This window comes from Quercus robur, chromosome 5 (genome assembly GCF_932294415.1).
Source record: "Quercus robur chromosome 5, dhQueRobu3.1, whole genome shotgun sequence".
NCBI lineage: Eukaryota > Viridiplantae > Streptophyta > Magnoliopsida > Fagales > Fagaceae > Quercus > Quercus robur.
The window spans coordinates 79,505,507-79,533,201 of record NC_065538.1 but is presented as its reverse complement, the minus strand read 5'-3'; the positions used below and the strand labels follow the sequence as shown (position 1 = coordinate 79,533,201).

At 32.0% G+C, this 27,695-nt stretch overlaps 3 protein-coding genes across 5 annotated transcripts; all 3 read right to left on the bottom strand.

Moving 5' to 3' along the window:
- Positions 1-1,207: 1,207 nt before the first annotated feature.
- Positions 1,208-7,355, bottom strand: LOC126727283 ((E,E)-alpha-farnesene synthase-like). Of its 3 annotated transcripts, none has more exons than XM_050432867.1 (7): positions 7,133-7,355; positions 6,212-6,476; positions 5,677-6,055; positions 5,331-5,549; positions 2,343-2,487; positions 1,942-2,190; positions 1,208-1,675 (listed from the first exon to the last, which is right to left on the bottom strand). In XM_050432867.1, the coding sequence occupies exons 1-7, from the start codon at positions 7,286-7,288 to the stop codon at positions 1,331-1,333; spliced, it is 1,758 nt and encodes a 585-aa protein (XP_050288824.1). In that variant the 5' UTR covers positions 7,289-7,355; the 3' UTR covers positions 1,208-1,330. The 3 variants fall into 3 exon arrangements, with proteins under 3 accessions (XP_050288824.1, XP_050288825.1, XP_050288826.1); XM_050432868.1 differs by having other exon boundaries at positions 2,041-2,190; XM_050432869.1 differs by lacking the exon at positions 5,331-5,549.
- A 9,158-nt stretch (positions 7,356-16,513) lies between these two features.
- Positions 16,514-20,282, bottom strand: LOC126728785 ((E,E)-alpha-farnesene synthase-like). The gene is made up of 3 exons (XM_050434565.1): positions 20,203-20,282; positions 17,738-17,882; positions 16,514-16,810 (listed from the first exon to the last, which is right to left on the bottom strand). The coding sequence occupies exons 1-3, from the start codon at positions 20,280-20,282 to the stop codon at positions 16,514-16,516; spliced, it is 522 nt and encodes a 173-aa protein (XP_050290522.1).
- A 5,691-nt stretch (positions 20,283-25,973) lies between these two features.
- Positions 25,974-26,786, bottom strand: LOC126728784 ((E,E)-alpha-farnesene synthase-like). Its single transcript, XM_050434564.1, has 2 exons — positions 26,508-26,786; positions 25,974-26,375 (listed from the first exon to the last, which is right to left on the bottom strand). Exons 1-2 carry the CDS (start codon positions 26,784-26,786, stop codon positions 25,974-25,976), a joined length of 681 nt encoding a protein of 226 aa, XP_050290521.1.
- Positions 26,787-27,695: the final 909 nt, after the last annotated feature.

Sequence of the window (27,695 nt, the reverse complement as noted above, 5' to 3'; positions counted from 1 at the left end):
ATTTGATTAGTTATCAACCAGTCCTTTTGGATTGCATCCGTGTTGAACATCAAATAAATAAGGTAAGTGCGCCAACCCAACCAATCAAGGACGACAAGAAAAAGGAAAGAAAAGTCCACCAACCAAATAATTGAGGGTCAAAACCATGCAATCAACGAAAGTGTAATTATTCAGTTTTACGAAGCATAATGAATACATGGTTTCTTTCACATTATTATTATTATTATTTTTTTTTTGAGGATCTGGTTTCTTTCACATGAATAAAATTTTATTATGAATTTAATTAATTAATGAGATTTATTATTATGTGAGAGGGGTAAGGCATGCATTTATTGTGATCTAAATCAAGCAATTGAATAATTATCAGCAAAATCAATGAGATTTATTATTATGTGAGAGGATAAGGCATGCATTTATTGAACTTTAGAAGATTATCAAGGAACAAGTAGTCTAATAAGAAAGGAGAATATCAAGGATTATTAAGTGGTTTGAAGATGGCTTATGTCCATGAAACGATAAGAGAATTAATTTACTAAATCATACAGAGATTACAAATATTTGCACTAACGTGATAGCACAAAACAATAGGCCTGAAATTGGAAAATCTAGAAGATGGAAGAGATATTGTAACTAATTTTTTCATTCTTCTTTAGTCTCTTGTACCTAGGATGATCTCCTGCACAATGAGCGACTACTGCTGCTCATTTTGCAACATTTGTAGCCTCCTCTCGATGTTCCTTATTCCACATTCATACTAGGTAGTCCAAGAATTTTCCTATGACTTTTTCAATTGATGTTTTGATATAAAAAAAATCTCCTTATTTCTTGACAGCAAATTCTCAACAATGTGTATATATATATACACACACACTACGTAAGGAGTTCCATTCAAATAAAAAACGATTTTTTTTAACCTCCTTTCGTTCCATGGAAAAAATAAAAGAAAAAATCAATACCAATGGCATCTCACTATCTCTGTTGTTTTTCACTCTCAAATATGATACTTTTGGTGGTTATTGTAGTACGAAATTACTGCAGAGATTCTTATCTTTTTTTCATAGACATAACTTTAGAGTTCCTAGTCAACATCAACAAGATTAAGGAAATCGTAGTGGTCACAGACACTCAAAGAGTCGAAAATATCAATCAAAACATCAAATATAAATGTTTTAAAAGAACTTTTATTTAACTAGAACTGAATATTGATTACACGTTACAATCCAAGCACTCGTTCATCGCATTATTGTAGAGACAAAGCCATGCACTTAACCTAGCTATTCAAGTCACCATCCAGTGAGTTATTGCAATTCTAAGTTGCAACATCATAGATTCATAGCTGACAAATTGACCCATTTTCCATAATTTGACATTTCAATTCGTTAGAGCACGAGAGAGGTTCGACCAGTAAAGACACAGTATTTTTCCGAGTGTCTCGGTCTTGAACCCCAAACCCATCTCCATATTGGTAAAGGCTATGTGCCACACGAGCATTATTTGTTGCAATATTGACAAATGATTGCAGCATTGGCAATTGGTTGAAGTATTGCCCATTTATTTTCTTCCAACTCTTGTTTATCATGTCTTTGATGTGCTTCTGTGCAATTTCTTCTGAAACATCAGCTTCTCTCATATAACATAGGATTGATGAGGGAACATCACCTCTTGCTCTCTCAGCCTGTTTCAAGTTACTATTCCAATTAGTTTGTTCTAATATGGACATAATAATTAATCAATGTTCTTTATAACCAATAAAGAATGAGTAATACTATAGATATAAACTATTTTATAATATTTTTATAAATTATTGATATGACGAATTCTTACAAGTTCTAATCTGAACTTGTCAATGACATCACATTTTTATCTACCAATAATTATTTGGAAAATATTAAAGCTACATCAACAGTTTATAAAAATGTTGTATAAGGAAAGAGTAATTACCACTGAAGTCTCCAAATCATTGCAGAGTCGAATTATTATAGATATATTATACACAATTTCTTGGTTTTTCTCCAAAAAATCTTCCATCCCGTTTGTTACCTCATGTCCCATGGAAAAGAATTCGTGGACCAAAAGTAATGGGGCAGTCGATGAAATCCATCCATTACTTAGATATTCTTGCAGGGATGGACTGTAGCCCATGTTGTACCACTTTGCTTCCACAAATAATGCATTACAAAAATCTGTCCACTATTAAAAAGGAAAAAAAGAAAAAGATATTCACTATAATTTCAATAACGATGGTCTTTACCTATTGTGTATATATGTATTCCAATTAAACATGATGAAAAATGAACAAATGAGTAAATTTCAATTATTATGGAAAATGAACAGATGAGTACCCCTTTTTTAAGATAAGGTAAAACTTGGTTCCAAGCACCCTTCTCCTTTTGAATTTCATTAGCGATTTCATTAGTAGTATTGTAGAGAGCTAGGAAGCAAGTCTTCATGCACTCTGGAAGCTGTTGAGTTTCACTAACATCCCACCTGAATTAAATATTTTGGTGAAAATAATTCTTAATGTTGTAAAGCAATTATTTGCCTATTTTAAAATACCCCTAATATCTCCAAAATAACCAAAATATGCTCAAAACCACTGAAATGCCTCTAAATCCTATAAAATATATAGCCAAATTATACATTAAACCTTCAAAATGACTGAAATAGCCTTGAATCTAAAAAATGACTCAAATATTTTCAAATCTAATATGATTCATGAAATACCCTCTAAAAAAATATAAAATAAATATACCCCTAAAAAACCATTAAAATGATGAAAATACCTTATAAAACCTCCAAAATAACCACGTAATGCCTCAAAATTATGGAAATCAACTCCATACTTTTAACAGTTTCTCAAAAATACTTTATAAGTATCACTTAGAGGTTTCAATTGTTTGTACGTACTTATCCTTGTGAATGCTAGTTCAGTTGATAGCTTTTGTTAATTATTATTTTTATTTACTTTTGTTGTTACGCTCTTATTTTGAATATGCTTATTAGTGTAATTTTTTAAAATTTTATTTTGATTGTGTAGGTTGATCTAAGTTATTTTATTAATATATTAAAGTGAAAAATCAAAGTTTTTATTTCATATTTATATTAAATATAAATATAAAATTTATGATTTTTCATATGAGACCAACTCCAACAAATTTTTTTGAGCATTTTCAGGAAAATAACTAAACATCGGAAAACAAATAATTTTCCTTGAAATGTTTTTACATTGAAATAAACAGGGCCTTAAAGTATTTTTGGTCCTCAATTTTTTGTTTCATTTTCGTACTCGTGTGCTTCATTGTTATCCTTACCAACACCTAAGAGCATCTCTAGCAAATTCTCCAAATTTTTGTACTGTTTGGAGAATGAACAATGACTTTTACCTTTTAGCTACCCATTTTTTCAAATACATTTTCAAACAGATTTTTTATCCATTCTCTATCTCATTTAAATATTATTTCTTCATTCTTTTTTTTAATATTTTTTTATTCTTCCTTTGCAGATCACCCTTTGTAGCAGAAAGAGAACAAGAGGAGAGAATAAAATTTTTTTTTTTCTTTTAGTTGTTTGATTTTGTTGGTTAGAGATTATTTTCTTTTACCTAAGCTATTGGAGATGCTCTAATTGACAAAAATTACTCACATGACATGACTAACATAATGCCTACATATCACTTATTTATTTTTTTTTTTAAAAAGATTTTGCTACATAGTTGGCAAAAAGGCTATGTCAGCTAAAAATTTCTATCAAAATACTTAAATGTAAAAAAATTTTTCCCCCCCCCCCCCCCCCCCCAAAAAAAACAAAAACATTGTAAAAAAATTATTTTCTTTTGTTTATCCCCCCTCCCCCCCAAAAAAAAACAAAAACATTGCAAAGAAACTTGGAGGGGGGAGGGATGAAGAAAAAGAGAAGAAAATTACTTTCATTTTCATTTTCATTTAATTATTTTCAGAGCAAACTTTTATCTAACATTGTCATTTTCTTTTTAATAGTTAGAGCATTTCTAGTAACTTCTCCAAATTTTTGTACTGTTTGGAGAGTGAATAGTTAAATTTACCCTTTGTCTACCTACTTTTTTAAATACACATTCCAACAGATTATCTATTTTTTCTTCATCTCATTTAAATATTATTTCTTTAATTTTTTTTTTTTTTAGTTTTTCTTATTCTTTTTTTTTCCTCATATTTTATTTTATTTTTTGAGAAGTTTTATATTCATAATATTTTTATAACAAATTTTAGGTGGTAAGTTGTTACTGGTTTTAATTTGACCTACTACTTTATTTTTTTTTTTTTTTACTAGTAATTGCCAATAATAACCTATCATTTAGAATTTTTTGTGAAAATATTGTAAAAATATTGTGAAATAATATTTCTCCCTTTTTTTAATAATTGTTTTTCATTTTTTTTTTCATCCATACATTACACTTTCTAGAATCATCTCTATCTTCTTTTTTTCTTTTTCTTTTTTCCTTCTTGTTTTTTCTCCTCCACACATATACCCACTCTTCCCCTATGTATCTACTTTTTTGTTTCTTCTCCACACAACCACATTCCTTTGACTTCTCCTCCTCTTTTGTGCTTACCTTTTTGTTTTTATTTTCTTTCCCCTTCGGCTCACTTCACACACACACAACTGACCATGATCTTTTGACTTCTCCTCTGTGTTTGCATTTTTGTTTTTTATTTTCTTTCTTCTTCATCTCACTTCACTCACTCACACAGCCGGCAAAGAAAGTTGGCCTTCGTCTATCTTTGTTTTCTGATGAGAAGAGAGAGAGTTTTTTATGATTAGAAGTGAAAGAGAGAGCAAGGAAGAAAGAGTAACAGAGGAAAGAGAAAAAAATTATTTTTAATTCAACCAGGTGATTATTTTAATAGATAAAAAATTTTGAAGGTGCTACAGTAAATGCTACAGTGTTCTCTACTTCATGAGAGGTACTGTAGCAACTACATTCCAAAATATAGAGATAGAGAAGCTTTTGGAGTGAAATTTTGGTGTGTTTGTTCTCCAAAATTAGCTTTAGAGAGCCTATTGGAGATGCTTTTAGAATGAAGAAAAATGATTCAAACCCTAAACATTTCTATTAAAAATACTAGAGAATTGTTAGTTAAGCTACACGTTGCTTTGCCTAAAGTGGTTTATTTATTATTTATTATAATTATGTGATCCATAAGCATTTTATTAGTAAGGACCAAAGTAAAACAAAAAAACTGTGTGAGGACCAAAATAAAACCAGCCCAAAAGTTTAGGAGTTTAGGACTAGAAGTATATTTAACCCTATTTTATATTGAAAGTTTTCAGCAGTGATATTCTGCAATGCTGACCTATCTACGGCATTTGTGAAGTGCTTTAGTTCTTCCAATGTGCCATAAACATCATAAACATCATCAATTATCAGTATCAGAATAACGACTTTCGTAAGCCATTTTCTAAGACATGTGTACTCAGGCTCGAAAGCAAGGCCCACTGAGCACATAAAACTTTCGGCTAGTCTGTCTCTGGCAAAACTCAAGTTCTCTGTGAGTCCCAGATTTCTCCACCACCTAAATGACACAAAGGTACAAGTAATTAAGTTGTTTCTCTTCATGCTAATTAGTATTTTGTGCAATGCAAAGTGAGTTTGGGGTATAAGATATATATTCACAAATCACATTATTCTTTGGAAGCTACCTGGATGATTCCCTTAGATCTTTTTGAAGTATGGCTTGAACTATGTTGAAATGAAGTTTAGCAAGTTCAAGTAAGCTCGAGTTCATGTGAATGTCTTTCTCATATGAATTGATGTGCCATTTGACATCAAACCACTGTACTCTCCTTTGTGATGGAAGTTCCAAAACATGGACCACTTGCTTGGCAAGGTCACTGTCTAATAAACTGGAAATGCTTTCTTTGAGAGTTGCAGTTGAGAAATCTCTAGCCACATCCAGAATGTTTTCACCTTCTAAACCCAAGTGTGAGGCCTCCAAAAGCTCAAGCATTTCTTTGATATTTATGTGCGTGTTTTCTCTGAACAAACCAGTTTTTTCATCCATGAAGCCTCTAAACATATCTGAATTGCACAGAATGTACTGGTGTTAGATATTAGGACTTCAAATAACAACCAAGTTTTAGTTTCTAAGTTTTTTTGGGTCAGTTATGGATTTTTAACAGATTAGTTAGGATCAGCTACATAAATGATATGATTTAAATTCGAAGATTATTTTACCCTGAGAAACTTCATAGCCATGCTGCCTAAAAAGCCTAGAGCATAGTGCAGTAGTGTAGAGATCCTCTTCTGGACTAGAAATTTTCTTCTTAGTAGATGCAATGGTGTCTAGAGCCTCTTTGATTTCCATATCAAAGTGGCTTGCTAGGCCTAACTTGTTTACGCTGTCGATAAGCTCAAACGTTGCCACAGAGTCCACTGCATTCGCAAATATTATCCTTACATCTTCTTTAAGTTTCTGTACCCGTCTTTCATATTCTTGGCCCTGCAACAACACCATTGTCCCAAATCTGAATTGTGTTAGTGAAAATCACGTGCAGAGGGGCTCTCTAAAAATGAGAATGGACAATAATGAAAGGACAGAGTTTAGGAAACAAAATTCCTACGACCTCCACATTCATTTTTAGTCATTCCATTGATTTAGTAAGTTATAAAGTTTTTAAATATGACACGTGAATGATCTTACGAATCATCATATAATAAGTAAGAAAAAATTCCAAAAAATTCCTTTAAGCTGGTTTGGAAAAATACACTGTTTATAATGAAATAACTTGAATACTCGGGGTGTAAATTACACGCACTTATATTCCCTCTTGATGAGTTACAATTTGAGAAACAAATACAATAATGTGTTAAGAGTCATATTTCACACTATAGAAACTAATTGCATAAGAAGTTATTATCATTTCTCTATGGTAGAGTATGGAATAGAACAGAAAAAGAAGCCATAATTATTTTTCGAGATGAAAGATGAGAGAATCTGTTGACACAACATCAAAGTTGTGAAAAAAAAAATAGTAAGTCTTTATGAAAGGGACAAACGTTTACTGATATTGACCACATAAAAGTTGTATAAATTGTGGCACAAAAACTCTAGTCACAATAATATTCTCATAGAGTATATTTAGAAAGGATTCTTACGTCGTATATGCTAGAAAGAGACTGTAGGTAATCGTAGTTCCATATGTTTGGCTTATAATTGGCAGATCTTCGTTCATGTTCGATATCATTGGCTTGAGGCTTCATCTCGGATGATGAAGTTTGCAACACAGATTGCAATTGTTTCTTACAATCCATAGTGATGGAATCACCTAAAAGGAAAAGCTAAAGGAAAAATTAAGAAAGTTTGAGTTGAGGAATGCAGTGTTGATGGATTTTCGAAACCTACTTTGGACTGCTTTATATAGGCAATGAGGCATACAAAATGACAAAAATAAGAAAATATCATTACTAATAACTACGAAAGACCTTCTATCTTAGAAGGAAGTGGCGGAGCCATATATTGTTGAGTGGGTATTTCAGTAATAATTGAAAATAAATAGCAAAAAAAAAAAAAAAAAAAACTCAAGAACGAGTTTTTCTCCAACCCAAGGAAGATGATGCAAAGCAGTTATGACATTTTTTTTTTCTCTTCCTAGTTGAATTAGGATTTTATTTATTTTTATTTCCCTAATTAAGCTGCTTTCTTTTCTCTAGTAGCGAGTAGCACTTTGTTGTTTCTTTTTCTTAAAGGAGTTAGGAGAACTTTTTCAATAAATGCTCCTTAATTACATCTAGGTGGTGATTTATTAAATTGTTATCAATGAAAGTTTAATTTGAGAGGTTTTCTCTGTTCTTTTGTTTACGAACTTAGAGTTCTTGTAGAACTTAGCTAAGTTTTATGTAATTATTGCTTGTGTATTACCGATTCTGTTTCTACACTCTCATAAACACTTAGATTAGGTTAGAGTAGAATTTTTATCTTATATTAAAAAAAAAAAAATTAAGAATTTTTAATTCTCTTGCTAAACCATGTTTACGTATATAAAAGACCAAAGTTGTAAGACTTAAGGTTTCAGTCAGCATAGAGCCGTAGTCTCCTTGAAGTAGATGAAAAAGAAAGGAAGGACTAAATAGTTGTCAAAGTTGGAAACGCAATTCTTACTTCAATGTTCAATGGGATGGAATATGGCCTCCTCACTTAAAGCCAACAAATTAAGGGACGCATTATCTCAATTCTCAAAATAAAAACAAAGACACATCTTTTGCTTTTATATTTTGTAAAAGTGATCCCAAAAAAAAAAAAAAAATCTAAATGTTACTCACCAATCAAACAAAGAGAGAAACAGGGATAAATTGACAAAAAAACTTGTTACTTACCCAACATTTGTCCCCTCCCCCTCTCTCCCCACACTGTGAGTGGCATGTATTATGATACTTATGTAACAAATCCTAAGTGATAGATTGTTATGGATTGTTATTGGTGGAGCAAAAAAGTTATTTTAGTTGTAGGTTCAAATTAAAACCAATAACAACTAACTACTTATGATTTGTTATGAAAATGTTATGAAAATATTGTGAACGTAGCACTTTTCTAGTATGTATTAATTCTATGTTGTCCCAATTTAGTTGACTAGTGAATCTTGAGAGATCTCTTAAGTTCCTAAGCGTCCTGCAACTGTAGTTTACTAAAAGGAAAACGTTTTAAATCTGTTTGGGGAGGAAACTTCAACCCAACTTTCTTGGAAAATTTAATTTGGCTTTTGTTGGAATGCTTTTACAGACATGTACTTCCAACCCAAAAAACTATTGGAAATTAAGATGTTTGTCGGGAAACAGTTTGATTAGTGTATCGTGAGAGATTTTGAGGATGTTCAAACTAGGGATTTTTTAATTATTTTTTTTTGAGAAATAATGATAATAATATTTATAATTGGTGGCTTAAATTTGAGGTGCTCTTGTGCCACATATGTTTTATTCCTTCCCAAGTTATACTTTTGGGATTTGGCTTATCTTGAGTACATTTTTAATTAGACATGTTCTTTTATTTTAAATATAGAATGGTAAGTGGTAGTGAGTTTTAATCTTCACTTTTTATTTAATTAGTGGGTGACATGACAGTCTCTTATTAAAATAAAAGAAGATTCTTTTTTAAAAAGTATTACAGGTAAGCCAAACTCATACTTTTGTATTGAGCACGTAATGGACTCCAATTTAATAGGCATTAAGCCTTAAACAACTTTAGGAATATTATTCCTTATAGGGCATTTGTACTATGGCAAGACCTAATATATATATATATATATATATTGTCAATTATATTAGTGCCACAGTATTAGAATAGGCTTCTCTATTCTTTGGTATTTTTGTATAAACTTCTAAGCGCTGACTTTGATCTAGAGAGTTTAAGGTTTCTTTAGTCACTTGATTCTAGTGATTAAGAGCTTTTTGGCTTTGTAATCTCCTTTTTTTGTTAGTGAAATTTGCTTTTCAACACTGCATAGCCCAAAAGCTGATCCACGTAAAACTATTCATTTTTATTGGATTATATACTCAACAAATAGCTATTTACGCTGATGCTACCCTCAACAAATTGGTTTTAAAGCTTCCACTTTTACAAAAACAGCAAAATGTTTGCTGGTAAAGGTTTTACAGAAGGGTGCTCCACTATTCCCACCCAATGTACTTGGTGATATTTATTTCACCAACCCAAAAGAATATTAGCATCGTTAAATATATTGATGATTCCAAGTTGAAACTAAAGTAAGGAAATAAAATTGATGTAGGAAAATGATAGAAACAGTGGAAATTGAAGGACCCATGTTGATAAAGCGTAATGACTACATTTTTACTATGTAGTCTGGATATTAGTTATTAGTTTATATATATATGTTACAAATTGATTTTTTTTTTTTTTTAAAGAACATCAGATGTTAATGAACTAAACAGCAAACATCATCAATTATTAGTATCAAATTAGTGGCTTTTGTAAGCCATTTATTAAGACGTGATTACAATTGGCTAGTATCTTATAGATTGAGATTCGGTGGGATAGCAATATGCTATTGAACTGTACAGTTAATCATTGGATGTAAGAAAGAAGTTAAAAAATAAAGTGTTAAAATAAAATGGTAAAAGTTGAAGGTTAAATTTTTTTTTATTTAAGGGTTGAAAGTAAAAGTTTTAAAACAACCTTTAATTTACTATTGCATGGTGCAATACCATTAACTATTTAACCAAATTTGAATTTGTCTCTTGCTCAAGTTTTCTGTGAGGTCCAGATTACTCCACCAGCACCTAAATGACATAAAGATACGAGTGAGTTCTTTTTCTTTTGTGATGTATGACGTATGACGCATGACGTATCACTTTCTTTGGTAGCTAGTTGAATGATTTCCTTAGATCTTTTTTGAAGTTGGGCATGAGCTATATATATATATATATATGTTGAAATGAAGTTTAGCGAGTTCAAAAAAATGCATGATCTGTAAGGGTGTGTTTAGTTGGAGGGGTAAAAAAGTGAGAAGATAGAAAATGGTGAGATGATAGAAAAGTGTGGGTGAAAAAGTGAAATTATAAAAAAAGTAAGTTTATATAAATTTATTCATATACCATTGTTAAAAAATAATGTCCAATTACCTCTGCCCACGTGTCAGGCTTTGATTGGCATTTGATTGGACCTTTGCCCTTCCTCATACTAGACCTATGGGGCTTCATTTCTTTGGTTTGGATCCCTCCCTCCCACAATAATTAACAGAACCAGTAGAGTAAAATCAAGAAATAAACAAATTAATGTTACGTTAATATACCTCCAAAACATGACCTTTGAGGTTTTATTTGCTTTGATTTTTGATAATGAATTTAATTTCTTTTTTTCATTATTTATTTTTAATCTTTTTCCACAAAGCCTTTGAGTGATAGTTTGCTTTGATACATTCAGACAATACTGGTATAACAAATCCAGTCATGACTCACCCACATGACCACACCCATAGTCGACACTCTTTTAAATAAAGCCAACTTCAAACTTGAAAGTACTAACTTTACCATTATCCCAAAAACACAGAGTAGAAAACAGTAAGATACGCAGACATGAGTTGAAAGAAGGCAAGGTCAAAGAAGCGAGAAAATAGATAATAAGAAGCATATGATCGGCCAGTTGACAGCAGCGGTGTGGTGTCCAATACACACTCAAACTCCTCCTTTCTCTTCAATAGATCTGTTTAAAAGATTTTCTTTTTTTGGGTAAACTGGTCTCTATTCTTTACGCCATATTCCAATTTGGTTCCTAACTTTTTCATTGTGTTAATTTGGTCCCTAATCTTTCGGTATCGCATCAATTTAGTTAATACCGTTATTTTTTTAATGAAAATTGCTGACATGACTAACAACCAAAAAAAAAAAAAAAAAAAAACTAATTTTCATTGATGTGGTAATAAACTAATTTTTTATTTTGACTGTTTGTCACATCGACAATTACCATCTAAGAGATAACAGTAAGGATTAAATTGACACAACATTGGAAGGTTATTGACCCAATTGATACAATTGAAAGATTATGGACCAAATTAAAATATGATGTAAAGAATATGGACCAAATTTGTAGCTTAACCTTTTTTTTCTTTTTGTTTTAAACTTATCATTATTGTTTTTGTTTTTGAAAGGCTAAAAACTAGGCTTCTTGTTAAATGTTTTTTTTTTTTTTTTTTTTTTGGTATAACTTGTTAAATGTTTTGATGTTTTTGATGATTGTTTGTTGTGATTTGGGCTATTTTTTTTTATATAAAGGGCCACGAATTTTATTCGGAGGAAGAAGTTTAATTTTATTGGGCCCAAATTCAGGATGAACCTTAAATATACTTGTAGAAGATTTTATTTGCCAAAATCCAGGGGGACAAGGCCGAAGAATGGCTCAGAGATCCTTACAGACAGAAAAAGATTGCAGGGTTTCATATTGACTGAATGAGACTCCTTTTTCAATATTAATGGCCGTGGTCCTCGTGGTCCCTTAAATATCAATATTGCAGTGTTTCATATTAACCCTTTTATAGCTTTGCCTGGCCAGCCCTACGGGCCCTACCAAATTAGGAGCATTCATGATTTCTATTTTATTTGGCACATTGTCAGGTGGTCCTGTATCAAACTCTCTTATTTTCTATGTTTTTAATTAAATGTTTTAATTATTATTTCTTTTTATTTAGGATATGTTTAATATCTATTTATTTTGTTAAAACTGAAAATTTTTTAGTGAAAATACTTAAGTAAAAATAAAAGTTAGTTGAAATAGTATAGTACTGATACGCATAAATAGTACAAAAAAATGTAATGGGATCCATAAATAATAACAAAAATAAGTTAAATAGTAAAATAAATTGACAAAATTAATTATGCTAAATGAACACTTATTATTTTTCTCTGTACTTCTTCTTCTCTTGCCTATCTCACTCTTCTTCACTGACATCGCTAACCGCCACAACCATCAACGATAACCATACAAATCCAAAGCCACCACCAACCATTGTTGCCACCCGGCCACAGCCACCATCCGTGGTTGTTTATGCTAACTAAAAGTAAGGCCAATGTTGACCCAATTTTAGCTAAATTAATTCTAACTAAAAAACGGAAGAAACTGGAAAAAAAAAAATGAGTGATTTAAAAAAAAAAATCGATAAAGAGATTATATATATCTTGGCAATATCGTACAAAGTATCAGTCATGAGTACTACTTTGTGAATACACATTACATATTAATGAAGTCCAAATTAATGTTATGGATTATGCACTCGACAGCAATCAATGTGTGGCAAGATGCCGCAACGATTACAATATCAATCATTTAATTTGATTCCATAGATTATGAGTTTTGTTTAAATTTAAATTATTCCAAAGTACTCTTTACTCGAAATAAAAAAATAAAAAATTTATACCAAAGTCATTGTAATCAAAATTGTACAACTTAATGGTTTATTTGGTTTTTTGTTTTCAAAATAAGTGTTTTTGAGAATTTATTCTCAAACTAATTTTCTAGTGTTTTCCCACGCCCCCAATTGGTTTGGCACTTTAAAAAAAAAAAAAAATTTAAACTCAATCCTTCTACTATTAAAAAAAAAAAAAAAAAAAAATCAGATGCAGTAGTCCACCTCACAACTGTCCATAACCACCAATTGCAAACTAAAATTTAACAACTAACAACTAACAAAAATAGAACATAATTAACAATTAACAATAAAAACCTAGAGAGAGAGAGAGAGAGAGAGAGAGAGAGAGATCTTAATAAAAATGAAAAAAAAAATTATGAGTGATTTTAATCATAAAAACTGAGGAGAGTGGGTGCTTTTTTTTTTTTTTTTTAAATATTGTTTTGCACAATAAATTTGAGAATAATTTTCTAAACACTTTTTTTGGGTTAAATAATAGCTTTTTCCGAATTATATAACTAAAAAAGCCACTTCAACAAGTTATTTATTTATATAGCATCTTTTTAATTGGAACTTGATTTTCCAAAATCGAGTTCAAATTTTAAAATAAAACTCCATTTTGTTAAAATTGGGCTCACATTGCCACATTAGCAGCTACTGCATATAGCTAGACTTTCATTAAATCGAGTTCCAAAAGAGGTTACATAATTAAATAATTTGCAAATTAAGTTTTTTAGCAATATAATTCACAAAAACCAAACTTTTAGCAAAATAGGCATTTTCTAACATTTAATTGTTCTATCTAAACAGCTTACCAAACAAATTGTATTTGTGTGGGACCAATACTTTTTGTTTTTAAATTAAGAAAAATATTTTTAAAATTGGTCTTCAAACAAGCTAGAAGTGAACAAGAAAATATAATGTTATGTTTGGTAACAGTTTTTGTTTTCTATTTTTAAAAACTTGTTTTTGGAAATATAAAGAAAAACAATTTTCTTGTATTTTTGAAATAAAAAACATATTTGGTTAGCTGAAATTAAAAATATAGTTTTTTGAAGAAAAAAATAGAAAATATTAAAATATGTTGTTACATGGATTTGAACTGTAATGCTAACTCATTAAATAAGATAGATTCATTAAATTAAATGTGTATTTTTATTAACTTTTGAAAATTAGAAACTAAAAACTGTCTTTTGTATGTTTTCAGTTTCCTTCATAAATTAAGTTTTAAAAACAATTTTTATTTTCTGTCCATTTTAAATTACCAACCACGTTTTTTATTTTAAAAAAAAAAAATTATTTAAAAAAAAAAAAAAAAATTACCAATCATACTCTAAACTTTTTGGACTATTGCTCCATATAAATTGGCCCAAAGGACAAACCGCGTAAACCTTTTTATTTATTTATTTTTTTTCATCACGTTATCATTAAAAAGAAAAAAAAAAAATCCATCAGAAGATTTGCTATGATGCTATTCATTTTGCACGAGCTTGATTTGCTTCAGAGATATTTATCAACGAGTCCTTTTGGATTGCATGCAATCCTCATAGGAGAAACAATAAATTAATAAGGCCAACCAATCCTTTTGGATTGCACGCAATCCGTGTTGAACATCAAATAAATAATGTCAGTGCGCCAGCCCAATCAGTCATGGACGGCATGAAAAAGGAAAGAAAAGTCCACCAACCAAATAATTGAGGGTCAAAACCATGCAATCAAAAGTGTAATTTTTTTTTACCAAAAAAAAAGAAGGTGTAATTATTCAGTAGTTTTACATAATATATGTATATGTATGTATATGTAAATCTCACAAGTGTTTATAGGATGTGAGACAAGGATAGGAGTTTAAGTATTTAAAAAGAAATTTTACAGATATATACACTTAAATTAGATTAAAGTAGAATTTTTATCTTGTATAAATAATGTTAGTGATACAAACTATTTTATAAAAAAAATTTATAAACTGTTGATGTGATGAATGCTCATTGGTAAATGAAAAAGTGATATTAATGGTGTACCTAAATGAAAACTAATAAAAAGTTGGTCACGCCAACATTTTGTAAAAATATTGTAAAATAATTTGTGGAAGTAGTTTACTTTTTTTTTTTTTTAATTTGTTGATAAACTCATAATAAATTTAATTAATAAGATCTATTAGTACGTGAGAGGGTGAGACATTCATTTATTGCGATCTAGATCGAGCAATTGAATAATTATCAACAAAATCAAGTTCAAAAGAAAAGCAAGGATCCTGTAACCTGTTACTCAAGGTTGTGCATATAGATACTTAGAAAGTATGAACTTTAGAAGATTACACCCAAAAAAAAAAAAAAAAAAACTATTAAACCAAGAACAAGTAGTCTAATAAGAAAGGAGAATATCAAGGATTTAAGTGGTTTGATGATGCCTCATGTCCATGAAACAATAAGAGAATTAATTTACTAGAGACCTAGAGATTACAAATATTTGCACTAACGTGATAACACAAAACAATAGGCCTGAAATTGGAAAATCCGGAAGATGGAAGAGATATTGTAATTAATTAATTCTTTCTTTCTTATCTAGTCTCTTGCAACATTTGTGGCCTCCTCTCAATGTTCCTTATTCCACATTCTCACTAGGTAGTTCAAGAATTTTTCCTATAATTTTTTCAATTGATGTTTTGATATAAAAAGGTCTCCTTATTTCCTGATGACAAATTCTCAACAATATCCATCGTTGCATTAGTTTTTTTTTTTTTTTTTAATTTATATTTTATAAATGTACCCTTGCACCTATCTCCCCCACAATGAGCTATTGCTGCTCATTTTGCAACATTTGTAGCCTCCTCTCGAGGTTCCTTATTCCACATTCTTATTAGGTAGTCCAAGAATTTTCCTATCAATTTTTCAATTGATGTTTTGATACAAGAAGATCTCCTTTCTTTTCTTTTATTTTATTTTTTTTTACTGCAATTCTCAAGTGACCATTTTTTTTTTAAATAAAAAAAATTTAGGAGTTCCATTCAAATAAAAAACGATTTGTTTAAACCTCCTTTCTTTCCATGGAAAAATAAAAGAAAAAATCTTTAGAGCTCTCAAATCAATACCAATGGCATCTCACTATCTCTGTTGTTTTTCTATGTTTTTTAATTTTTTACTCTCAAAGATAGGCAGGCCTACTAGCTAGTAGGCCTGCCTATCTTTTATTTTTTTTGAGAGAAAGGCTTGCCTATCTTTATTCTTTAAGGATCGAAGGAATCAAATACGATACTTATGGTGATTATTGTAGTACGAAATTACTGCAGAGAATCTTATCTTTTTTCAGAGTCATAACTTTATTAGAGTTCCTAGTCAACATCAACAATATTAAGGAAATCGCAGTGGTCACAGACACTCAAAAATATCTATCAAAACATCAAATATTAAAAGCAGTTTTATTTAATTATGAACCGAATATAGATTACGTTACAATCCATTGAATCCAAGCACTAGTTCATCGCATTATTTTAGAGACAAAGCCATGCACTTAACCTAGCTATTCAAATCACCATCCAGTGAGTTATTGCAATTCTAAGTTCTAAGTTCTAACATCATAGATTCATAGCAGACAAATTGACCCATTTTCCATAATTTGACATTTCAATTCAGTAGAGCTCGAGAGGTTCAACCAGTAAAGACACGATATTTTTCTGAGTGTCTCGGTCTTGAACTCCAAATCCATCTCCATATTGGTAAAGGCTATGTGCCACACGAGCATTATTTGTTGCAATATTGACAAATGATTGCAGCATTGGCAATTGGTTGAAGCATTGCCCATTTATTTTCTTCCAACACTTGTTTATCATGTCTTCGATGCGCTTCAGTGCAATTTCTTCTGAAACATCAGCTTCTCTCATATAACATAGGATTGATGAGGGAACATCACCTCTTGCTCTCTCAGCCTGTTTCAAGTTACTATTCCAATTAGTTTGTTCTAATATGGACATAATAATTAATCAATGTTCTATACAACCAATAAAGAATGAGTAATGTTACCGTCACAAAATATTTTAAAATATTTTTACAAATAATTAATGTGACAAATTTTTATTAGTTCTAACCTACAACTAATATCACATTTTTATTTAGCAATAATCTTTTAGAAAATGCTAAAACTATATCAGCAGTTTGTAAAATATTATAAAATAATTTGTGTCTGTAGCATTTCTCTTTCCTTATGAGTAATACCAGAGATATAAACTATTTTATAATATTTTTACAAATTATTGATGTGACAAATTTTTATTAGTTCTAATTTGGACTTGTCAATGACATCGCATTTTTTTTATCTTCCAATAATTATTTGGTAAATGCTAAAGGCACATTAGCAATTTGTAAAAATATTTTCCAAGGAAAGAGTAATTACAATTGAAGTCCCCAAATCATTGCAGAGTTGAATTATCATAGATATATTATACACAATTTCTTGGTTTTTCTCCCGAAAATCTTCCATCCCTTTTGTTACCTCATGTCCCATGGAAGAATTCGTGGACCAAAAGTAATGGGGCAGTCGATGAAATCCATGCATTACTTAGATATTCTTGCAGGGATGGAGTGTAGCCCATGTTGTACCACTTTGCTTCCACAAATAATGCATTACAAAAATCTGTCCACTATTAAAAAAGAAAAAAAGAAAACGATATTCACTATAATTTCAATAACAATGATCTTTACCTATTGTGTGTGTTTATATATATATATATATATATATATATATATATATATATATATATATATATATATATATATGTATGTATTCCAATTAAACATGATGAAAAATGAACAAATGAGTAAATTTCAATTGTTATGGAAAATGAACAGATAAGTACCCCTTTTTTAAGATGAGGTAAAAATTGGTTCCAAGCACCCTTCTCCTTTTGAATTTCATTAGCGATTTCATTAGTAGTATTGTAGAGAGCTAGGAAGCAAGTCTTCATGCACTCTGGAAGCTGTTGAGTTTCACTAACATCCCACCTGAATTAATATATATGTTGGTAAGAATAATTCTTAATGTTATAAAACAATTATTTGCCTATTTTAAAATACCCTTAATATCTCCAAAATAACCAAAATATGCTCAAAACTACTGAAATACCTTAAAATCCTTTAAAATAATCAAATTATCCATTAAATCTTCAAAATGACTGAAATAGCCTTGAATCTAAAAAATGACCCAAATATTTTCAAATCTAATATGATTGAAATACCCTCTAAAAAATAAATATCCCCCCCCCCCCCCCAAAAAAAAAACCATTAAAATGATGAAAATACCTTATAAAACCTCCAAAATAACCACGTAATGCCTCAAAATTATGGGAATCAACTCCAGACTTTTAATAGTTTCTCAAAAAATCTTTATAAGTATCACTTAGAGGTTTCAATTATTTGTACTTAATTATCCTTGTGAATGCTAGTTCAGTTGATAGCTTTTGTTAATTATTATTTTTATTTACTTTTGTTGTTGCACACTTATTTTGAATATGCTTATTAGTGTAATTTTTTTAAAAAAAATTTTGATTGTGCAGGTTGATTTAAGTTCTTTTATTATATTATTAAAGTGAAAAATCAAAGTTTTTATTTCATATTTATATTAAATATAAATATAAAATTTATGATTTTTCATATGAGACCAACTCCAACAAATATTTTTTGAGCATTTTCAGGAAAATAACTAAACATTGAAAAACAAATAATTTTCCTTGAAATGTTTTTACATTAAAATAAACAGGGGCTCAAAGCATTTTTGGTCATTTTTTTGTTTCATTTTCGTACCTGTGTGCTTCATTGTTATCCTTGCCAACACCTAATTGACAAGCATGACTAACATAATGCCTATGTATCACTTATTTGAAAAAAAAAAAAAAAAAAAAAAATTTCTACATGGTTGGCAAAAAGGCTATGTCAGCTAAAAAATTTTCTATCAAAATACTTAAATGTACCCCCCCCCCCCCCAAAAAAAAATGTTTGGTTGCAAAGAAACTTGGAGGAGGGAGGGATGAAGAAAAAGAAAAGAAAATTACTTTCATTTTCATTTAATTATTTTCATACTAAACTTTTATCTAACATTGTCTTTTTCTTTTTAATAGTTAGAGCATTTCTAGCAGCTTCTCTAAATTTTTGTACTATTTGGAGAGTGAATAGTTACATTTACCTTTTGTCTACCTACTTTTTCAAATACACTTTACTATTTCTTTAATCTTTTTTTTTTCCTCATTTTTTTTTTAAAAGTGTTATGTTCATAATATTTTTACAACAAATTTTAAGTTGTAAGTTGTTTCTGGTTTTAATTTGAACCTACTACTTAAATTATTTTTTTTTACTAGTAATTGCCAGCAATAACCTATCATTTAGAATTTTTTGTGAAATATTATAAAAATATTGTGACATAATATTTCTCCTTTTTTTAATAATTTTTTTTCCTTTTTTTTTTTCATCCATACATTTCACATTCAAGAATTATTTCTATCTTCTTTTTTCCTTCTTGTTTTTTCTCCTCCACACACATACCCAATCTTCTCCTATGTATCTACTTTTTTGTTTCTTCTCCACACATGAACCCCATTCTTCTGACTTCTGTGCTTACCTTTTTGTTTTTATTGTCTTTCCTCTTCGGCTCACTTCACACACACACAGCCGACCATGATCTTCTGACTTCTCCTCTATGTTTGCATTTTTTTTTTCTTCTCACTTCACTCACACACACAACTAGTAAAGAGAGTTGGCCTTCATCTATCTTTATTTCCTTATGAGAAGAGAGAGAGTTTTTTCTAATGAGAAGCAAAAGAGAGAGCAAGGAAGAAAGAGAAACGGAAGAAAGAGAAACGGAAGAAAGAAGAAAAAATTATTTTTAATTCAATCAGGTGATTATTTTAATAGATGAATTTTTTTGAAGGTGCTACAGTAAATGCTACAGTGTTCTCTACTTCAAGAGAGGAACTGTAACAACTCCAATAAAAAATATAGAGATAGAGAAGCTGTTGGAGTAAGTTTTTTGTGTTTGCTCTCCAAAATTGACTTTAAAGAGCCTATTAGAGATGCTCTTAGAATGGAGAAAATTTATTCAAACCCTAAACATTTCTATTAAAAATACTCAGGAAGTGCTTTGCCTAAAGTAGTTTATTTATTTTTTATTATAATTATGTGATCCATAAGCATTTTATTATTAAGGACCAAAGTAAAACAAAAAAACTGTGTGAGGACCAAAATGAAACCAGCCCAAAAGTTTAGGACTGAAAGTATATTTAACCCTATTTTATATTGAAAGTTTTCAGCAGTGATATTCTGCAATGCTGACCTATTTACGGCATTTGTGAAGTGCTTTGGTTCTTCCAATGTGCCATAAATATCATAAACATCATCAATAACCAGTATCATAATAACGACTTTCGTAAGCCATTTTCTATGAGATGTGTACTCAGGCTCGAAAGCAAGGCCCACTAAGCACATAAAACTTTCGGCTAGTCTGTCTCTTGCAAAACTCAAGTTCTCTGTATAATAAAATACAGAAACTATGAAGGAGAAGATAATATGCGAGAGAGAGAATGAAAATTATGATCTCAATTCAATAATGAATCTGTACAAGCTCTGCGTCTAAATACTAAAACAGAGACCTGGAAAAATATCCCAAATAAGTTACAACCCAAAATCAATTACGGCACATGTAGGAGTCTGTTATTCCACGTGTGAAATTCCTCCAACTTAAATACATTGAAAGCTACAAGTAGTTTTACATATAGAAAATACAAAACTACAACAACAACACTACACTAATGTCGTTTAGACAGAAAACTTATTTCTTCGTTGCTTTCTTCTTTTGCTTTATCTCTTTTCTGTCTTTCTGATGTGAGCTGCAATCTTGATACTCCCCCTCAAGATGAGAATTGGGATTGTGGATATTCACAATACACATCTTGGATAGTAATGCTTGCAACTGTTGACCACTAAGAGCCTTTGTGAGGAGATCAGCTAGCTGGGAATGAGTAGGAGTGAAAAACAATCGAATGACCTTATCTTCAACTTTGTCCCTGACCAAGTGGCAATCTATTTCTATGTGCTTGGTTCTTTCATGAAACACAGGATTCTCACCTATGTATATGGCTGCTTGATTGTCACAGAAAAGCATAGCAGGTTTGGGATGAAAAACCTCTAAATCCTTTAACAAGGCCAGAAGCCAAGTTATTTCGCATGTAGTAACTGCCATGGCCCTATATTCTGCCTCAGCAGAGGATCTAGAGATTATAGATTGCTTTTTGGTCTTCCATGAAATGAGTGAATCACCTAAGAAAATGCAAAATCCGGTAGTGGATCTTCTAGTGTCAATGCAAGAAGCCCAATCTGCATCTGTGTATGCCTTTAGATGCAAATCTGATTTGGATGAGAAAAGGATGCCCTGCCCAGGAGTTCCTTTAAGATATTGCAGCACTTTATAAGCTGCATCCAGATGAGGTTTGCATGGCTTGGACATAAATTGACTCAATTTTTGTACTGAGTAAGCAATGTCTGGTCTAGTTATGGTGAGATACAACAATCTTCCTACTAGTCTCCTGTAAACACTAGGATCAGGTAGTAATTCTCCACAAAACTTGCTTAACTTCAAATTTTGTTCCATAGGAACCTTACTTGGTTTGCAACCTGTCATCCCAGCATCTTTAAGTATCTCTAAGGTGTATTTCCTTTGGCATAAAGAAATGCCTTGTTCTGATCTAGCCACCTCGAGACCAAGGAAAAATTTCAGGTTGCCAAGGTCTTTCAACTTGAATTCTTGATCCAAAAACACTTTAAGTTCTTCAACAGCATGAGTATCATTGCTGGCAATAAGGATGTCATCAACATACACCAAGAGAGCTATAAATGACTGATTAAACTTCTTGGTGAATAAAGAGTAATCTGACTTAGATTGTTTGAAACCACATTTCAAAATGGTAGATGAGAACTTAGAATACCATTGTGTTGAGGTCTGCTTAAGACCATACAATGACTTATTCAGTTTGCACACCAAATGCTCCCCCTTGCTATGAAAACCCGGAGGCAGATGCATATAAACTTCCTCATGGAGATCACCATGGAGGAAAGCATTGTTCACATCAAGTTGAACAAGGTGCCAGCCCTTCACAGCAGCAATAGCAAGGACAGTCTTCACTGAAGTCATCTTTGCCACAGGAGAGAAAGTATCTGTGAAGTCTAAACCCTCCTGTTGAGTGAATCCTTTGGCCACAAGTTTGGCCTTGTACCTCTCTACTGTTCCATCAGCCTTATATTTGATTCTATATACCCATTTGCACCCAATGGCCTTTTTGTGAGAAGGAAGAGAAGTAAGAGACCAAGTCTGGTTGGATTCCAAGGCTGCAATCTCATCAGCCATAGCATTCTGCCACTTAGGGTCCTTGATAGCCTCAGAATAGGACTTAAGCTCAGAAATAGCAGTGATTAAGGAACAAAAATGGGCATAAGAAGGGGAAAGACCAGAAGTATCAATATAATCAGAGAGAGGATACTTAGGACCTGACATGGAGGAGCTGGAACCAGACTTGATGGTTGAATTGGAATGAGCAAACTGATCATGAACAACATTACTGCATTTATAATCTTGCAAATAAGTAGGAGCTTTACTGATTCTTGTAGACTTCCTTAAGGATGGAATGGAAGCAGGAATGGAATCACGTACTGAGGCAGGAATAGAAGCAGGAAGGGAAGTAGGTATGGGAGTAGGAATAGAATTGGAAATATGATCAGGTATGGGGTCTGCAGAATGAGGAAGATTAGAATCAAGAGAAGGGGTAGATGTAATATCTGGAATGGATAAAGGTGAAGTAGTAGGAGGTAAGATAGGAGTGGTCAAAACAGATGTAGAATCTGTAATAGGAGTGAATGGGGTATGGGAATCAACAATAGGAGTGGCAACAAAAGGTAAGGGGTCAAGGTAAGGATCTGGGGAAGGAAAAAGATGAGGTAAGGTAATTGTGGAATGAGGGGAAGAAGAATATGTGGAAGAGATGAATGGAAAGACAGTCTCATGAAAAAGGACATCCCTAGAGACAAAAATTCTCTTGGTGGCCAAATCAAGCACCTTGAAACCTTTAACCCCATAAGGATAGCCCAGAAAAACACATGGTAAGGATCTAGGATCAAACTTTGACCTATTGTGGGACAAGGTAGATGCAAAACAAAGGCATCCAAACACCTTTAGATGATCATAGGAAGGGATTTTGTTGTAAAGTTTCTCAAATGGAGTTTTGTTGCCAAGGGTAGAAGAGGGCAGCCTATTTATAATATACACAGCAGTTAAGACACACTCACCCCAAAAGGTAAGAGGCACATTGGACTGAAACTTTAAGGCCCTTGCAATGCTCAATATGTGTTGGTGTTTCCTCTCCACAACTGAATTTTGTTGTGGAGTGGCTACACAAGAGTGCTAATGCAGAATTCCATGCTTAGCATAAAATTCTGTTAGAGTAAATTCTTGAGCATTATCAGTCCTAATAGCCTTGATTTTAGTGCTAAACTATGTGGATATCATATTGAAGAAAGAAATTAACAAGGGTTTGGTTTCAGATTTGTTTTTCATAAGGTACACCCATGTGGATCTAGTGGCATCATCAACAATGGTAAGGAAATATCTAAAACCATCATGAGTGAACTTAGCAAAAGGGCCCCATACATCACAGTGAATAAGATCAAAAGGAGTTGCAGACAAATGATTAAAGAAAGGGAATGGAAAACGTTTCTGTTTAGCAATGGGGCAAAGAGTACAAGTTTTATTGCTATGAACATTGCTTACATCAGGTATACAATCATGTAAGGCATGAAGCTTAGAATCTGAAGCATGTCCTAGTCTAAGATGCCAAAGAAATGGCTTGGTTATGACAGGAACATTAGAAATATTATTGACAAAAGTACCAAAAACAGAATCTAAAATGGAAGAAGCTGCAGAATCAGATTTGCAAGGAGTTGTAGATAGCAAGTAGAGGTTGTTATGTAGTTTACCCACTCCAATCATTTTCCAACAAGAAAGGTCCTGTATAAAACACAAATTTGACAAGAAAATGAAACAACAAGACAATCTTTTTGTCAATTGACTCACAGAGATCAAATTGAAAGTGAAGGCAGGAACACATAACACATTCTCAAGTATAAGGCTGGCTGTCACTTGAATGGTGCCAATGTGTGTGACAAGAACTCTTTCACCATTAGGTAATTGGACAAATGATGAGACAGAATTGGTGATTTTAGTGAACAAATTGACAGAATGGACAATGTGATCTGTTGCCCCAGTGTCAAGGACCCAAGTTTGTCTATCAAAGATTGTTTTACTAGCTGGATTATTGGCAAAAATGGAATGTTGCATACTTAGGCAGACAGAATCATGAAAAGAGTCACAAAGATTACCTGAAATGGCAGAATTGGCTGTGGCTATAGCATCATTGGAATTACCAGAAGTGGATGCATGAGAATTCAGTAGAGAGAGCAACTGTTGATACTGCTCTGAAGTGAAAGGGAAGGGATTATTCTGCTGCAAAAATTCAGATTGACCTTGGGTATCATCTACCATAACCTGATTAGCCTTGGCCATCCATCCATTCTGCTTGTAACCTGGAGGAAATCCAACAAGTTTGTAACATTTTTCCATAATGTGTCCAAGCTTCCCACAGTGGCTGCATACAGGTCTTCCTTTGCCAGCATTGCCCTTGAAATTTCTACCATTGCTATTGTTTGAAGGAGAACCTTGATTGAAGACTTGGTTCTTAACATCAAGTGCAGCTGATTCAATAGAAGGAGTACCATTAAAGGTTGAAAACCTTTGCCTTTCTTCCTGGATTACCAATGAAAAAGCCTTATCTATTGATGGAACAGGCTCCATCATAAGGATTTGAGTCTTGACTTGTGAATAACAATCACTCAATCCGTTGAGAAATTGCATTATTGAGTCTTGATGATAAAGCTGTGTAATCTTATCATTTACTCCACAAGTGCATTTGCCACATGAACAGCTTGGCAAGGGCCTGAGATTCAACAGTTGATCCCAAGTAGCTTGAAGATCAGTGAAAAATGTTGTTACTGTAGAATCTCCTTGCATTATACTGGAAATCTGCTTCTAGAGCTGAGAAATTCTTGGTCCATTTGCTTGTTGGAAACGGATCTTGAGTGCATTCCACACTGCACGAGCTGTGTCTCTGTAAATAACACTAGCTTTGATGTGAGGTGAAACAGAATTTAAGATCCAAGATGAGATCATCGAGTTGCATTTTGACCAAGCTTGCTTCTCAAGCGGTGTAATCGCCATTGCAACAGTGATGGAGCCATCAACAAAGCCAAGTTTGCTCTTAGCATCCAAAGCCATTATCATTGCTCTAGACCAGGTTGGATAATTATCCTCAGTCAGGTGTGGAGCAACGAGGATCGCACCAGGAGATTCACCATGATGCAAAAAGAATGGACTGCGAGGATCTTCCATTGGAGAAAGCTCGCGGTGTGAAGAAGTAGATGAGGTAGTTTCTGTGTTTGACGCCATTGATAAAGGCTCAAGCTTTGATACCATATAATAAAATACAGAAACTATGAAGGAGAAGATAATATGCGAGAGAGAGAGAATGAAAATTATGATCTCAATTCAATAATGAATCTGTACAAGCTCTGCGTCTAAATACTAAAACAGAGACCTGGAAAAATATCCCAAATCAGTTACAACCCAAAATCAGTTACGGCACGTGTAGGAGTCTGTTATTCCACATGTGAAATTCCTCCAACTTAAATACATTGAAAGCTACAAGTAGTTTTACATATAGAAAATACAAAACTACAACAACAACACTACACTAATGTCGTTTAGACAGAAAACTTATTTCTTCGTTGCTTTCTTCTTTTGCTTTATCTCTTTTCTGTCTTTCTGATGTGAGCTGCAATCTTGATACTCTGTGAGCCCCAGATTTCTCCACCACCTAAATAACACAAGGTACAAGTAATTAAGTTCTTTTTCTTCATGCCAATTAATATTTTGTGCAATGCAAAGTGAGTTTGGTGTATAACATATATGTATATATATTCACAAATCACATTATTCTTTGGAAGCTACCTGGATGATTCCCTTAGATCTTTTTGAAGTATGGCTTGAACTATGTTGAAATGAAGTTTAGCAAGTTCAAGTAAGCTAGAGTTCATGTGACTGTCTTTCTCATATGAAATGATGTGCCATTTGACGTCAAACCACTGTACTCTCCTTTGTGATGGAAGTTCCAAAACATGAACCACTTGCTTGGCAAGGTCACTGTCTAAACTGGAAATGCTTTCTTTGAGAGTTGCAGTTGAGAAATATTCTCTAACCACATCCAGAATGTTTTCACCTTCTAAACCCAAGTGTGAAGCCTCGAAAAGCTCAAGCATTTCTTTAATATTTATGTTTGTGTTTTCTCTGTACAAACCAATTTTTTCATCCATGAAGCCTCTAAACATATCTGAATTGCACAGAATGTACTGGTGTTAGATATTAGGACTTCAAACAACAACCAAGTTTTAATTTCTAAGTTTTTTGGGGTCAGTTATGGATTTTCAACGGATTAGTTAGAATTGGCTACATAAATGACATGATTTAAATTCGAAGATTACTAGAGAAACTTCATAGCCATGCTGCCTAAAAAGCCTAAAGCATAGTGCAGTAGTGTAGAGATCCTCTTCTGGACTAGAAATTTTCTTCTTAGTGGATGCAATGGTGTCTAGAGCCTCTTTGATTTCCATATCAAAGTGCTTTGCTAGGCCTAACTTGTTTACGCTGTCAATCAACTCAAACGTTGCCACAGAGTCCACTGCATTCGCAAATATTATCCTTACATCTTCTTTAAGTTTCTGTACCTGTCTTTCGTATTCTTGGCCCTGCAAAAACACCATCGTCCCAAATCTTAATTGTGTTAGTGAAAATTACGTGCAGAGGGGCTCTCTAAAGATGAGAATGGACAATAATTAAAGGATAGAGTTTAGGAAACGAAATTCCAACGACCTCCATATTCATTAAGTCATAAAGTTTTTAAATATGACATGTCAATGATCTTACAAATCCTCATATAACAAGAAGGAAAAAATTCCTTTAAACTGATTTGGAAAAATACTGTGTCCATAATGAAATAACTTGAATACTTAGAGTCTATTTACACGCACTTATATTCCCTATTGATGAGTTACAATTTGAGAAACAAATACAACAACAATCATATTTTACACTATAGAAATTAATTGCATAAGAAGTTATTATCATTTCTCTATGGTAGAGTATGAAATAGAACAGAAAAATAAGCCATAATTATTTTTCGAAATAGAAGATGAGAGAATTTATTGACACAACATCAAAGTTGTAAAAAAAAAAAACATAGTAAGTCTTTATGAAAGGGACAAACGTTTACTAAATATTAACCGTATAAAAGTTGTAAAAGTTGTGGCACAAGAACTTTAATCACGATAATATTCTCATAGAAAATATTTAGAAATGATTTTTACGTCGTATATGCTAGAAAAAGACTGTAAGTAATCATAGTTCCATATGTTTGGCTTATAATTGGCAGATCGTCGTTCATGTACGATATCATTGGCTTGAGGCTTCATCTCGGATGATGAAGTTCGCAGCACAGATTGCAATTGTTTCTTACAATCCATAGTGATGGAATCACCTAAAAGGAAAAATTAAGAAAGTTTGAGTTGAGGAATGCAGTGTCGATGGATTTTCGAAACCTACTTTGGACTGCTTTATATAGGCAATGAGGCGTATAAAATGACAAAAATAAGAAAAGGCCATAACTAATAAGT

Excerpts from the sequence above, each read along its gene's own strand:
- LOC126727283 (XM_050432867.1), bottom strand. The coding sequence starts at position 7,288 with ATGGATTGTAAGAAACAATTGCAATCTGTGTTGCAAACTTCATCATCC. Across the intron at positions 6,056-6,211 it reads TGGCTATGAAGTTTCTCAGG|ATATGTTTAGAGGCTTCATG; the intron begins GTAAAATAATCT and ends TGTGCAATTCAG. Across the intron at positions 5,550-5,676 it reads GATCTAAGGGAATCATCCAG|GTGGTGGAGAAATCTGGGAC; the intron begins GTAGCTTCCAAA and ends TGTGTCATTTAG.
- LOC126728785 (XM_050434565.1), bottom strand. The coding sequence starts at position 20,282 with ATGATACTGGTTATTGATGATGTTTATGATATTTATGGCACATTGGAA. Across the intron at positions 17,883-20,202 it reads TTCACAAATGCCGTAAATAG|GTGGGATGTTAGTGAAACTC; the intron begins GTCAGCATTGCA and ends ATATTAATTCAG. Across the intron at positions 16,811-17,737 it reads TACCTCATCTTAAAAAAGGG|GCTGAGAGAGCAAGAGGTGA; the intron begins GTACTTATCTGT and ends AACTTGAAACAG.
- LOC126728784 (XM_050434564.1), bottom strand. The coding sequence starts at position 26,786 with ATGGTGTTTTTGCAGGGCCAAGAATACGAAAGACAGGTACAGAAACTT. Across the intron at positions 26,376-26,507 it reads ATGGCTATGAAGTTTCTCTA|TACATTCTGTGCAATTCAGA; the intron begins GTAATCTTCGAA and ends ATCTAACACCAG.